Raw genomic sequence first — 12,259 nt, forward strand, 5'->3', positions numbered from 1 at the left:
ACTCAGATTGGAACCTGCAGCTCTGAACAAGTAAAAACCTGTGAGCTTCCATCCCTGGTTTTCCCGGGACTCCACTCAGAGCCTCTGCAGCTGACAGCCAGGGGTTTCAAAGGTCACCCCAGCTGGGCGGATTGGAACCACACATCCCTCTGACCGGGTGAAGTTGGCTGCCCGGGGCAAGGCAAGTTGCAACATCTGTGAGCAGTCAGACGAACGCCCCTTAACTTTTCAGTCTGGCCCTGGGCTCTGCTACATCTCTGGCTCTCCTTCACTGTCTTCCTTCTCGGACAGATCTTGGACAGGTGTCTCTGCAGTACGGTGGTAAAGCGTGGCCGTCCACGCATCCCGACTCATGGGAGAGCTGCCCGGGGAAGAGGTCACGGTAAGGCGTGTCTGTTCTCTGGTGTGTGACCCTGCCGCACTGCCTGCTCCCGTGGATCACAGCAAGTCAGCAGGCACAGCCCACAGCCAAGGAGCAGCTCGTTCCAGGATTAGGAGAGATAAGGGAATTTGTCCGGATTTGAATGCTCTGAAGAGAGAGGATTAAGGTGGGGAGAGGGAGCTGTCTTTGCCTGGGGCATTTGCACCTCGGTGGTTTGCTGTGTTTGCTGTGTGCCTGTGGCTCCGGGGGTTCGGCCAGGCTTCCAGTGCAGAGCCCGCTGGGAGCCCTTCCCTGTAGGGAAGGTATGGTATCTCCAGGATGCCTTGCTGCCGGATCAGGTGCTTAAGGACCACGATCATTTAAAATGTATGCACTTTGGGTAGGGAAGGGGGCAGCTGGTTTCTCTAAACTTGTTCTGCTGTGTAACTTGATTCTTGATTTTAAACTTTTCTCTGAGTCTTTTTGCCTCAGTCTTTTTGCCCTCTCTCTTGGCCACAGTTGAAAGTGTTCCTTTCTGGGTTCAAGAGACAATTGAAAGTGCTTTTGATCTAATTAAAGTCAAATTAATTTAGTGCTGCTTTGAAGGATTAATAAATTCTGCTACTTGTGAAAACCTTATTTGGAGGTGAGTTTTGGCCCAAGCATTGTGTGTATATGGCGGGGTGTGGCTTCCAGCCCTCAGACCACTGCTCTTCTGATCCCCTCCTCCTTTTTTTTTTCTCTTCTTACTTCTGTCTCTTCTTGATCTGCATTTAACTGGTGCTGAACGAAACCCCCTGGGTAGGTGTATTTGACTCCAGCCACTGAGTACTGCTCAGCCGATAGAGAAATTATTGCAGAAGCCACCTCTGGTGCTCTCGACTGGAGTGTGGTCAACAGGCTGGATGAGGGGTTAGAAGGGAACAAGGATGGTTTGGTTTGATTTATTATTATTATTATTATTATTGGTAGAGCATTCCAGATATGCCAGTAACCATTAATTGGCAGTGTGGACGGAGTCTGTTTATGCGGCTGATGGCAGTGGGCGGGGTGATGGGCTGAGCAGAGCTGTTTGGTGTGCCTGGCCAGCCTGGGATTGGGCTCTGGTTCTGCCTGTGTGGTGGTTAATAACTGCCCTACGCACCCTCCCCCACCCCTCGCAGGGCACTTGCTGTATTGACTTGCCTGTTCTGTTTCTGACCTGAAGCCAGACCTTCCCACCCGCCCAGGGATGGATGACTTCTGTCTTCTGTGTGTATGGGGCCAAGCATGTTCCTTTTGATGGTAGCATCCAGGGCCTTCAGGAGACCTCAGAAGGTCAAGATCAAGAGGATTTATAGAGAGGATTCTGAGCCCGATGTCACCACTCTTAGTTTCTAGCTCCCCCGAAAGCAGAGTGGAAGAGTTTTGTGCCTTTGAAAGCCAGAACTGAGAGCAGAAGGGGGTGTTACATTCCCCCGCCCCCCTTCCTTTATGCAACTCCCAAGCCTCTGCCTATCGCATCTCCCATTACTGGGGAAGGCAGGAAATGCCTAGTCTGGGTCCGGGGGCCCTCCAGGAAGCCCACAGGGTATGGCTACGATCAGAATTCAGTTTGGTTTCCACTTCTTAGCTATGTGACCTTGGACAAGTGTAGTTGGTTTTCTGAGCCCGGGTGTCCTCGTTTGTGAAAGGAGAATAATCAGAACTGCCTTGCAGGACCAGGAGATTGAGTGAGATTAGGGCTGAGCACGATGTCGGGTGCATGCACCCTGCCCATTCCGTGCTAGGACACACAGGACAGTGCTGCGGAGGCTGTCAGGGGGCCCCAGGCCCTCCTACCCACCTTCTCATGGTCTGCCATATGCTTCCCACTGCTGTTATACAATAATCCCACTCAGATACCCTTGCCCTGAGGATAATCAGGCTGGCCTGGGCTTGCTGTCCTTGGTGAAAAGGGTCTGTCCTGCAGGGTTGGGGAACTTGCTTTCCCTTTGGGAGCTGGATGATGACCATGTTGACAGCTACCAATTATTGAGTGCCTTTTATGCTGTACTAAGTGTTTTATATATACTGTCATTCAAATCCTCCTCTCAACTTTGTGAGATTGATATTATCATTCTCATTTTATAGAAAAGGAAACTGAGGCCAGGAGAGTTGAAGTACCTTGACCAGTTAATAGCTGGAAAGTAGCAGTGCCCTGGACTTGTGGCTGGGGACGACCCTTGTGATACCTGCCCTCCCTCCACCCCACCCCTGGCACTGGCAGCACAGAGTGTATTTGTCACCTCACTTCAGTGGCAGTGGAGGAGGGCAGAGGGAACAGTGTCCCCTCTGGGGTATGGTCCTGGGAGGCTCTGCAGGATATAAGAACCCCATGTTATCACACTCACCACACACGCACATGTAATTGTTCACTGCTGTATCCCTAGCACCTAGCTTGCAACATGGTGGATGTTCAATAAATATATTTTAATTGAGTGAATGACTCTATCCTGATTCTTGCCATTAAAATTATATCCTGATTACCTTGAAATGGTTCTGCAAACACATACACAAACACAATGATATAAATATGGCAAAATGTTAACTGTTGAATCTAGGTGATAGGTATTTGAGGTGCTCATTTTATCATTCTTTCTACCTTTCTGTTTGAAATTTTCCATAATGAAACTTATTTTTAGTTTAAAATTTCTATATCATTAAATTCCTATTATTATTTTCCTTGTAAATATACACTCATATAACTGCCTGATATTCTACTGTATTTAACCAATTCTCACTGTTGGATATTTAACTGTTTGGGTTTTTTTTTCCTATTTCTATTTAACTGGATTATTTTTCTATTTATTTTCCTATAAGTAATGTGATTAGCATTCTCATATATAAATTTGGGGCTGCCTCTCTGATTCTTTCCCAATAATACACTACTAAATGTAGGATTACTGGGGAAAGAGATGGACATTTTTTTCAGAATCTTTTTGACAAATTGCTTTCCAGAAAGATTGCTTCAGTTTATACTCCTCGGAAGGGTATGAGTACCCACAGTCTCACCGGTATTGTATGTTATCTTTCTTTTTAAATGTCAGTTTGGTTAGTTTTTTAAAATAATAACGTGTCCTTAATTTGCACTCTTGGGTTCTGATTGAGGCTAGGCAGCTTCCATTTGTGTTGTGGTCATTTGTCTATCTTCTGTGAACCGTCCAAGTGATAGCTCTACCCATTATCTGTCAGGCTGTTTTCTTATATATAAAATATCCTAGTCCTTCATTCTTGTTGCAAACATTTTATCCCAGATCATCAAATGCCTTTTAATGTTGTCGTTGGTATGCTGTGTCATACAGAAGATCTCAGCGTTATGTGTGTGTGGTAGCAGCTGTCAGCTTTCTCGCTTATTACCCCAACCTCAGACCCCCTTCCCACCAGCCAACTCTGACTGCTAATAGGAAGCAAGAGGGCCCAGTGGGGGACTTCCCTGGTGGCGTAGTGATTAAGAATCCACCTGCCAATGCAGGGGACACGGGATCGAGCCCTGGTCTGGGAAGATCCCACATGCCGAGGAGCAACTAAGCCCGTGTGCCACAACTACTGAGCCCACGTGCCACGACTACTGAAGCCCATGTGCCTAGAGCCCGTGCTCTGCAACAAGAGCTGCAGTGAGAAGCCCACGCACTGCAACGAAGAGTAACCCCCGCTTGCTGCAACTAGAGAAAGCCCGCGCACAGCAACAAAGACCCAGCGCAGCCAAAAATAAATAAATTAATTTAAAAAAAAAAAAGAGGGTCCAGTGGTTAAGAATAGGAACTTTGGTGCCAGACACCTGGGATCAAATGCCAGTTCTGCCCCCTACTAAATACTCTGACCCTGGGCAAATGACTTAATCTCAGTGAGCCTCGGTTTCTAATCCATAAAATCGGGATGATGAGATCATCTGTCTCACAGTGTTGTTGTAAGGAGCAATTGAGCTATTATTTATAAAGTATTTAGAATAGTTCCTGGTATATAGTAAGTGCTACTTAAATTTGGTTTTTATTGTTACTTAACTACAGTGAACCTGTGAGTCTTATCATTTGGAAAGGATTTTGTTTGCAAAGCTAATACCTCATCAGTGAAAGAGAAAGCTGGCTTTGTCAAGCAGGGGATGTGCCCTGTTAAAAACAAACCTAGGTCTTTGTTACTTTAACTTGTAACCTCCATTTTAGTTTTGTTAGATGTTATTAAATTTAAACAAACTAATTACATGCCCAGATATCACTGTTCACTTCTGTTAGCTTACCCCACTTGGCATGGGACATAGGCTTGTGACTGACGATCCCAAGAAAATGAACAGAAAAATAAAAACTGGAAATACTCTTCCTCTTCAGTTTAGCAGACGTTTGTTGCAGGCCTGTGATAGGCCAGGTACCGTGGATTCCATGCTGAGTAAGATGTGGTCCCCAACCTGGAACCATCCCAGCCTGGTGAGGCTCCTACCTGGACTTGAAATCTGGAGCAGGGATACTTGGGACATATTCCAGGGGGTGGCAACGGGTGTCCAGTGACCTTGGCTAGGTTCTGACAACCTGGCTTCTCTCGATTGCTGCCTGTTTTCCCAGCCTGGTTCTCCAGCCTTTCCTGTGGACTTTGATAGCTTCCCTACTCCCCGTCTTTCCAACAGATCCCTTCTCCATTTATGAGAGCCAGAGTCCATTTCTGTAATTTGCAAGCAAGAACTGATTCATACCTGTTACTAATTCCACTTCTAGAATTAATCCTAAGGAAATCCCTTTGTTCCAATCAACCTGCCAGCCCCCATAGACATCTTGTTTAGTCCCAACGGGGCCCTGGACCAGGAGTCAGGAGCCTGAGGTTTTCTTGCCAGTGATGCCATCATTTTGCTTTGTCTCTTTGAGTGAGTGACTTACCTTCTCTGGGCCTCAGTTATAAATGGAGGAGTTAGCCTGGATAACCTTAAAATGCTCCCTTCTCTGACGTTCTATGACTTTTGAGGCTTTTTCACAATCCGGTCCCCAGAAGTGGCTAGGGTCCTCCCTAGCCTTGCTTCCTTCCCTGCTTTCAACCCCACACTCTCACCTCACCTCACCCAGGATCCTTGCCATATTAACCCTAAACTCTTTTCTTTCTTGGACTATGGATCCCATTTTTCTTTAGCCCAAGAGCCCTCACAGTTCAGGCAAAAGCAGCTTTTACTTTCACCTTGAGTGCCTAATGCAGATATAGATTCTGAAGGTTGAGTGACTATTAAGTATGACTTCAGATATCCATTGTAAAAACGCCGAGAAACATCTGGTTTCTCTGTTCCTGCTCTAGCTGCCCCCTTCCTGGAAGTTCTCCATGGGGTTTTGGGGAGACCAGGACGTGGCCCTGGGAGCTGGCGTCTGGGACGGACTGGGCTTCACCCCTGCAGCTTTGCGTGTAGGGGACACAGGGACTCTCATTCCCAGAGAGGAGCTCCAGGTGGCCCCTGACCTAGTGGGGCTCCCTGTAAAGCCCACGACACTGCGGCCTCAACCAGCACCCTGGGCACACTGGCCGCCTGCGGGGAGGACGGGTTGTACTTTGTCTCGTCTGACCTGATCTTCCTTCCTGTTTGCAGACCATGGGGGATGTGAAGCTGGCTGCCTCGACACACGTTTCCAAAACCTCCCTCACCGTGGATCACTCGAGAGTCGGCTCCATGCCCCTGACCGAGGCCCCTGCTTTCATTTTGCCCCCTCGGAACCTCTGCATCAAGGAAGGGGCCACCGCCAAGTTTGAAGGGAGGGTAAGGAGTGAGGCTGGGTGGGCGGCTTGCAGGGGATGTGGGGCGGGGTGGTTGCTTCTGCTCCGGCCTTCTCCTCGGCAGGTTGACCTGCCAGAAAGCCTGCTTTCCTTTTGGACTCACAAGTAAAGTGGATATACGCCCATTGGCCCTATTTCTTTTGTTTATGGTTGACTTTGGGCCGTGCTGGAGAATTTGGGGGTGGGGAGGGGCACTGATGTTTTGCTATGAATGCAAGTCATGTTCTGGGTTCATGCACCTGATTCTAGGAGAAGAAGAGGGCGGCTGGTGGCAGGAAGTCTCAAATCTGACAATTGAGAACTAACTCTCACTTTTCTCTCACTTTCTACCTGGAAGGAGTGTTTGGTTAACTAACCCTCTCGTGTATCCACATGGTACATCCAGAGCAGTGGGGTGGGAGATAAGACCCCTTATCTCAGTTCTGTCACCTTTTGCTAATGGGTACTGGTCTCTTGCTTTTACTGGGCCTCCATTTCTTCCTCTGCAAACAGGCAATGATAATTCCTTGTCCACCTTGTACTAGAAAGGAGAAGAGGAAGATGGGAAGAATAGCTGTGAGAATATCGAGGTTATGCCCCATTGGAGAGACTTTTAGTAAGCTGCTGGCCCAGGCCACCAGGAAGTCAGATCATCAGCTTGATGCAGAGATGCACGTGGAAGTCAGGGGTGTGCAAGTAATATTTGTCCTGGATAAACACGGACGATCTCCCCCAGGAAATGCTGTAGCAGCTAGAAGGCTTTGATCCGAGCAGAAGACAGCTGAGGTGATGAGGAACTCATAGGTTGTGCTATGAGTCTACAAGTTAAGAGCAGGGACCTGAAAGCTTGTGGAATGAAGGAGTCAAGGGCATCACTCTTCCTGAATGACACTGGGCCTTGCCTCTGCTTAAGTGGCACGTTTGGCTGCATGGTCATCTGGAGAGTATTCAGGGGCTGTGTGCTCTGCACAGGTCTGTATAGTTAACTGTTTGCTGGTGGATCTGATGTTCCTCGTCATATGTTTTACTTGAAGAAGGGGAATGTTGGTGAGGGGTCTGTTTCTTCTCTCTGGGCTCTACCAGGATGAGGGCTTTTTTCTGTTGCCCTGACTGTGGTCCCTCCATCCCCACATCCCCACAGCTGTCAGGAAAGAAGCAACAGGAAGAGTCCCTGGGGATTTAGAAATGGGAGTGAAGTACTGATGCACACGACAACGTGGATGAACACTGAGAACATGCTAAATGAAAGAAGCCAGACACAGAAGGCCACATATTGAATGACTGCACGTATCTGAAATGTCCAGAACAGGCAAAAGTATAGTGACTAACAGTAGATGAGTGGTTGCTGAGGGCTAGCAGGGTGGAGTGGGGAGTGACCGCCGAGCGGTGCAGGGTTTCTTTGGGGGATGATGAATGTTCAGAAATTAGGTAGTGGTGGTGGTTGCACAACTTTGTGAATATGTTATAAGACACTGGATTTACACTTAAAAAATTCAACGTGAACTTCTGAAAAACGGCTTAGCAAAACTGATCCATACCCACCTTCCTGCCCTATTGCTTGTCAGAGATGAACTCCTCCCTCAAATTCAGAGAGTAAGAGATGACTTAGCTTCTACAGATGAAGAGGCCTTGCTTCCTTTGCTGACTTTAGAGGTCATGAAGGAGCGGAGCCTTTGGGCCGTTTGCCCTGGAACCTTTGTAGAATGAGCACTGGCCCAGGAGTCCACACACTGGAGTTCTCTGTTGTTCAGTTATCCTCTGGTTGGCAGGTCAGACCTTCTCTGGACCTCAGTTTCCTTATCTGAGAAGAAATAACTAGTTGTTTCTATATTTTCTGGCCTGCAGGGATGTGAAAAGAAAACGAGTTGAAGAAGAAAATGGTAAAAGCAGTTCATAAAGTCAAGAAGTGTAGTAATAACAGTATTTTTTTAAATGAGGTGATGTTCATATACATAAATTTAACTGTCTTAAACAATTCGATGGCATTTCATGCATTCACAATGCTGATTGCAGTATTCTTAAAGTAGGGCATTCTCTATGTGAACATTTTATTTTACTTATATTGAGGAAATAGGTGACTTTGTATATTACCTGTGGGCTATAGGTCAAAGGGAATGTGTTCCTTAGAGGTCAGCCTTCGGAGCTCCGTTACCACTCACCAACTTCCTGGAATTAACCCAGAACAGCACCTTGAGAGCATGCTGGTGTATAGTGGACACAGAAGGAAGACAGTTCCAGAGAGATGTTAGGTGGAGTGTCTGGCTCCATCTCAGAACTTGCAGAGAGAAACACAGAGGGAGGGGCTGTCTTAGAAAGCGCTCTGTAAACTAGCATGCTGCCAGTGTGTATTATCACTGAAGCAAAGGAACGCCTTGCATCAGGGAAGGGCCAAGTCAAGTGACTGCAGGATGAGGAAGTGGTTGTTTGGATACAGAGATGCAGATGAGCAGCGGGTGTTCCTGACCTGGCCCCCTCAGGGAAGGGAAAGGTAGGGTGGTGGTGGCCTGCGTGACACGAGCTTAGAGCAGGAATTTCTAGTTTTAAAAGACCTAGCGCCAAACAGTCATCCCCTGATCACAGCCAGGGCTTCTCTGCCTCTAGGGCATGTTAACCTGCTCTGCTGTGGCCACTTGACCTGTCCTGCAGCTGACCCCTCTCTCTGGGCCCTGGGACGCATCCTGTTCTAGAGGCTTATTCTGCACCAGCAAGTCCTGGTGTCAGTTTCACAGCGACCTCAGGACCTCAGCTCTCCAGTCACTGGGCTCTTGCAGAATCTCTTACAACTGAGCGACTTTTAAAATAAGCCTTCAAGCTACTTCTTAGGCCCAGGCTGGCACCCATCGCAGCCAGCAGGAACCCTTCTCTTCCTTGCAGCAGCCCTCAGGGCCTCTGTCTGCTTTCCTCTCCCCCCACACCCCTCTAAAAAGTTGCCACTACCAGCTCAAGCCCTAAAGCCTGGGTGTGGAGGGTACTAGGATGTCCCAGCTTCTTCTGCAGAGGGCATGGGATCCTCCCATAACTGTAGAAACACAATGGACCCCACAGATGTGAGGAAGTTATAAAGGTTTGTTTCCTACTGCCTTCTGAAGCTGGTAATCAGAAGTTGGTTCAACCTTGCGTTTTCTGGTTTTATTCCTGAAAGAGGTAAAAACTGTTGCCCGCCCCCTCACTTCCTCTTTATCCTATTTTTAGGCCAAAGACTTAATGAACCCCTTCCTCCCCGCCGACCTCTTTCTATCAAAAAGACTTGATGACCCTAAGACAGGACCACAGGTGCCCCTTGTGGTTCTTGTCTTTTTCTGAGAAGCTCCAAACTGAGATATTCAGCTCTGTGGGTCTCAGTCCGTCATATCCTTTAGGGTTTTTCCACTTTGTGGCAGGTACTTTGGACCGACATGTAGCCCACGACCAACCCCCTTTGCCCTTCCCTTTTCCATTCTAGAGGTCATTGCGAAGTTTTCCTTTGCAGCTAAGAGTTGCTCAGTGACACATTTGGCTGAAGTCAGCTAGGGTATTCCTAGGAAAGCATTTGCTTTTCTGATTAAAACAAAACAAGTCACTGGTTCTCTCATATTCCACCCCTCCCCTGCTTCCTGCCTTGAATGCAGATTTGATGGCTGGTGCTCAGGCAGCCATGTTAAAACCATGAGGGAACAAGCCAGAATACAAAGGATTGGTTGGGGTGGGCATAGGGGGTGGGGGGGTACAGCTGTGGAGGGAGCATAAAGACCAGCAGCTAAGAGACAGAAGTCCTAAGGCTTAGAGAGTTTCCTAGATAGGATCTTTGGCTGTGGTTATTCACACAGGAAATTTTATAGAAAGTGTTCCTAACTGATAAACAACACCTAATGAGATGCATGTGGAGATATCGTCTCTTTGAATGATGGGAATAAACAGGGGAGAAGACATAACACAGAGAAGAACTAAAAAACCCTTTCAGACCTTTACCAAATCTACCAACAGTGAGGGGAGTGCTTGAGTTGAATGTGGCTGTGCAGTTAAAGCATTCTAGAGGAATTTGTTCTTCCCTGGCTGTGGCCATCTGGCTTGAACCAACAGGGTCTAGGGTCTATGAGAGAAAGTCAACCATATGGCGTTAAGTGGTGATTTAATGTCATTACAGAAAACTACTATTTGATCAGGGTCTACTGATTAGGGCAAAGCTACCTACCCTGCCCCACCTTTTTTTTTTTCTCTGCCAGCTTAAGGAGATTATAGTTACCAGAACTCATACAACTTTGGATCTGTATCTCATCAGTACCACCTTTAGACCCAGGCAACCTGAGCCCACATTCTAGAAATCCCTGTTCCTTCATCTGGCTGCACCCTTGCCCAAGAGCAGGGGATCTCTCTGCTCAAGGGATATACCCAGTGGAGCCACACCATCTGCCATGTTCTGAGCACCCAGGACCCTGGAATTCTCCACCAAAGGGCCCTGAGCCCACTTCTAAGGCCTGGGTGGGCCTATTCCCGTGAGAAGACTTACGTAGGCCTGAGTGGGATGGTCAAGGGGCAGCTGTTTGCTCAGGGGGATAAGAAGGTAGATGAAACTCAGATGTGGGGATCTGTTGTCCGCCCACGGGTATAGCAGGACCCTGACAGCATAGGATGGACTGTGCCACTGCCTCGTGAGTGTTGCTGGGCCCAGGGTGCTGGGGGCCTCCACGGACAGATAGCGGAGTCCCGCACATGCCAAGGGCTGACTGAAATGCCTCCAGCTGCTCTGTTGCCCCCGAGGGCAACTAAAGTGCTGACGGACTGCTTCCCCCAACATGGAGTCAAGTGTGAAAGGAGCGAGATGGTAGGAAAAATACTAAAATTACTGGAGATTTCTTCCCTTCTGCCCTGGAATTCATTCTTATCAGAAAAAGCAAACATAGTGATAGGCCCTGGCTGTGCTGTGAATCAAACGAGCTGATACTTTAGTGCCTCTTGAAGTACAGCCCAAATGAGGTTTCAGTCCAGACTGAGGGGCTCGGCTTTCACTGAAGGGGGCTTCACAATAACGGGCTAGCCTGGCCTCATTAAGACGTGTTTAAGGCGTGGAGGGTGGAGGAAGGGAACAGGGAAGGCCTGACCCATGAAAGCGTGAATAACTCAATTTCCACTTTAACCCACATTGGTATCCTTCCCCCACTAACTTCTTCCCAGTTTGCTTCTATCTCAGAAGCGCTCAACCACTTAGAGAAGTCTGAAGGAAGTCTTGAAGGAAGCATCTGGTCTGCTTTCTGCCCTCAGAAGTCTTTTCTTTGGCCATGGCTTGCGGGATCTTAGTCCCCATCCCCCCCAACCAGGGATTGAACCCAGGCCCCGGCAGTGAAAGCGTGAAAGTGCCGAGTCCCAACCAGTGGATCATCAGGGAATTCTCTGTCCTCAGAAGTGTTAATGATGTGGTTCTTGAGAAAAACATGTGCCTATAAAACAGTAGGATATGACAGTATAATTAGATGCTTGAAATAGTTCAATTAAATAGTTTGTACTATAGGAATTTAGAGGAGATTAAGATGAGGTTTGCAGTGGCTTGGAAACTGGTTTCTTGCTTCCTGACTTCTGTCCTTCCAGTTGGTCCTTCCATCAATGCAGGTCTGACTATGTCACCTCCCTGCTTCACTCCTCGAACCTTGGCTGAGGTTCCTCAGCGCTGCCCACAAGGCCCTTCCAATCAGCTCCAAGCTCTCCAGCCCTGACCCCTCTTCCTCCCTTCCTCCCTATAGCCCACCCCAGCCCTGCTCACCCACACAAACGCAACCGTACTTTGTTCTGGTATCACCTTTGCGGAGAAAGGGTAAACAAGGAAAGCATTTTATCTTCCCTATCGATTAGGAGTGGGGGCAAAGTGTGATAGGCCTATTGGCGCCAGGCATATGGTCTTCGTCATTTTGTCCTCATGGTAAAGTAGCTTTATCCCCATTTTTAAAAGTTAAAAAAATTTTTTTAATACAATTTTTTTTTAATAAATTTATTTATTTGTTTATTTATTTTTGGCTGCGTTGAGTCTTTGTTGCTGTGCACGGGTTTTCTCTGGCTGCGTCCAGTGGGGGCTACTCTTTGTTACGGTGAGCGGGCTTCTCATTGCGGTGGCTTCTCTTGTTGTGGAACACGGGCTCTAGGCGCGCCGGCTTCAGTAGCTGCAGCACGCGGGCTCAGTAGTTGTGGCTC

General features: G+C 47.9%; 1 protein-coding gene across 10 annotated transcripts in view; it reads left to right on the plus strand.

Moving 5' to 3' along the window:
* Positions 1 to 12,259, plus strand: part of MYLK (myosin light chain kinase) — a 342,321-nt gene that overhangs the window by 156,212 nt on the left and 173,850 nt on the right. For 5 of the 10 annotated variants that reach the window (XM_068546599.1, XM_068546604.1, XM_068546602.1 and 2 more), the window contains 3 exons: positions 7 to 181; positions 292 to 382; positions 5,937 to 6,104. In XM_068546599.1, the coding sequence (XP_068402700.1) occupies positions 353 to 382; positions 5,937 to 6,104 (198 nt within the window). In that variant the 5' untranslated portion in view covers positions 7 to 181; positions 292 to 352. The remainder of the gene's footprint in view (positions 1 to 6; positions 182 to 291; positions 383 to 5,936; positions 6,105 to 12,259) is intronic. The other 5 variants (XM_068546603.1, XM_068546607.1, XM_068546606.1 and 2 more) reach the window with 2 other exon arrangements.

Source organism: Eschrichtius robustus, chromosome 6, assembly GCF_028021215.1.
Source record: "Eschrichtius robustus isolate mEscRob2 chromosome 6, mEscRob2.pri, whole genome shotgun sequence".
NCBI classification, from domain to species: domain Eukaryota; kingdom Metazoa; phylum Chordata; class Mammalia; order Artiodactyla; family Eschrichtiidae; genus Eschrichtius; species Eschrichtius robustus.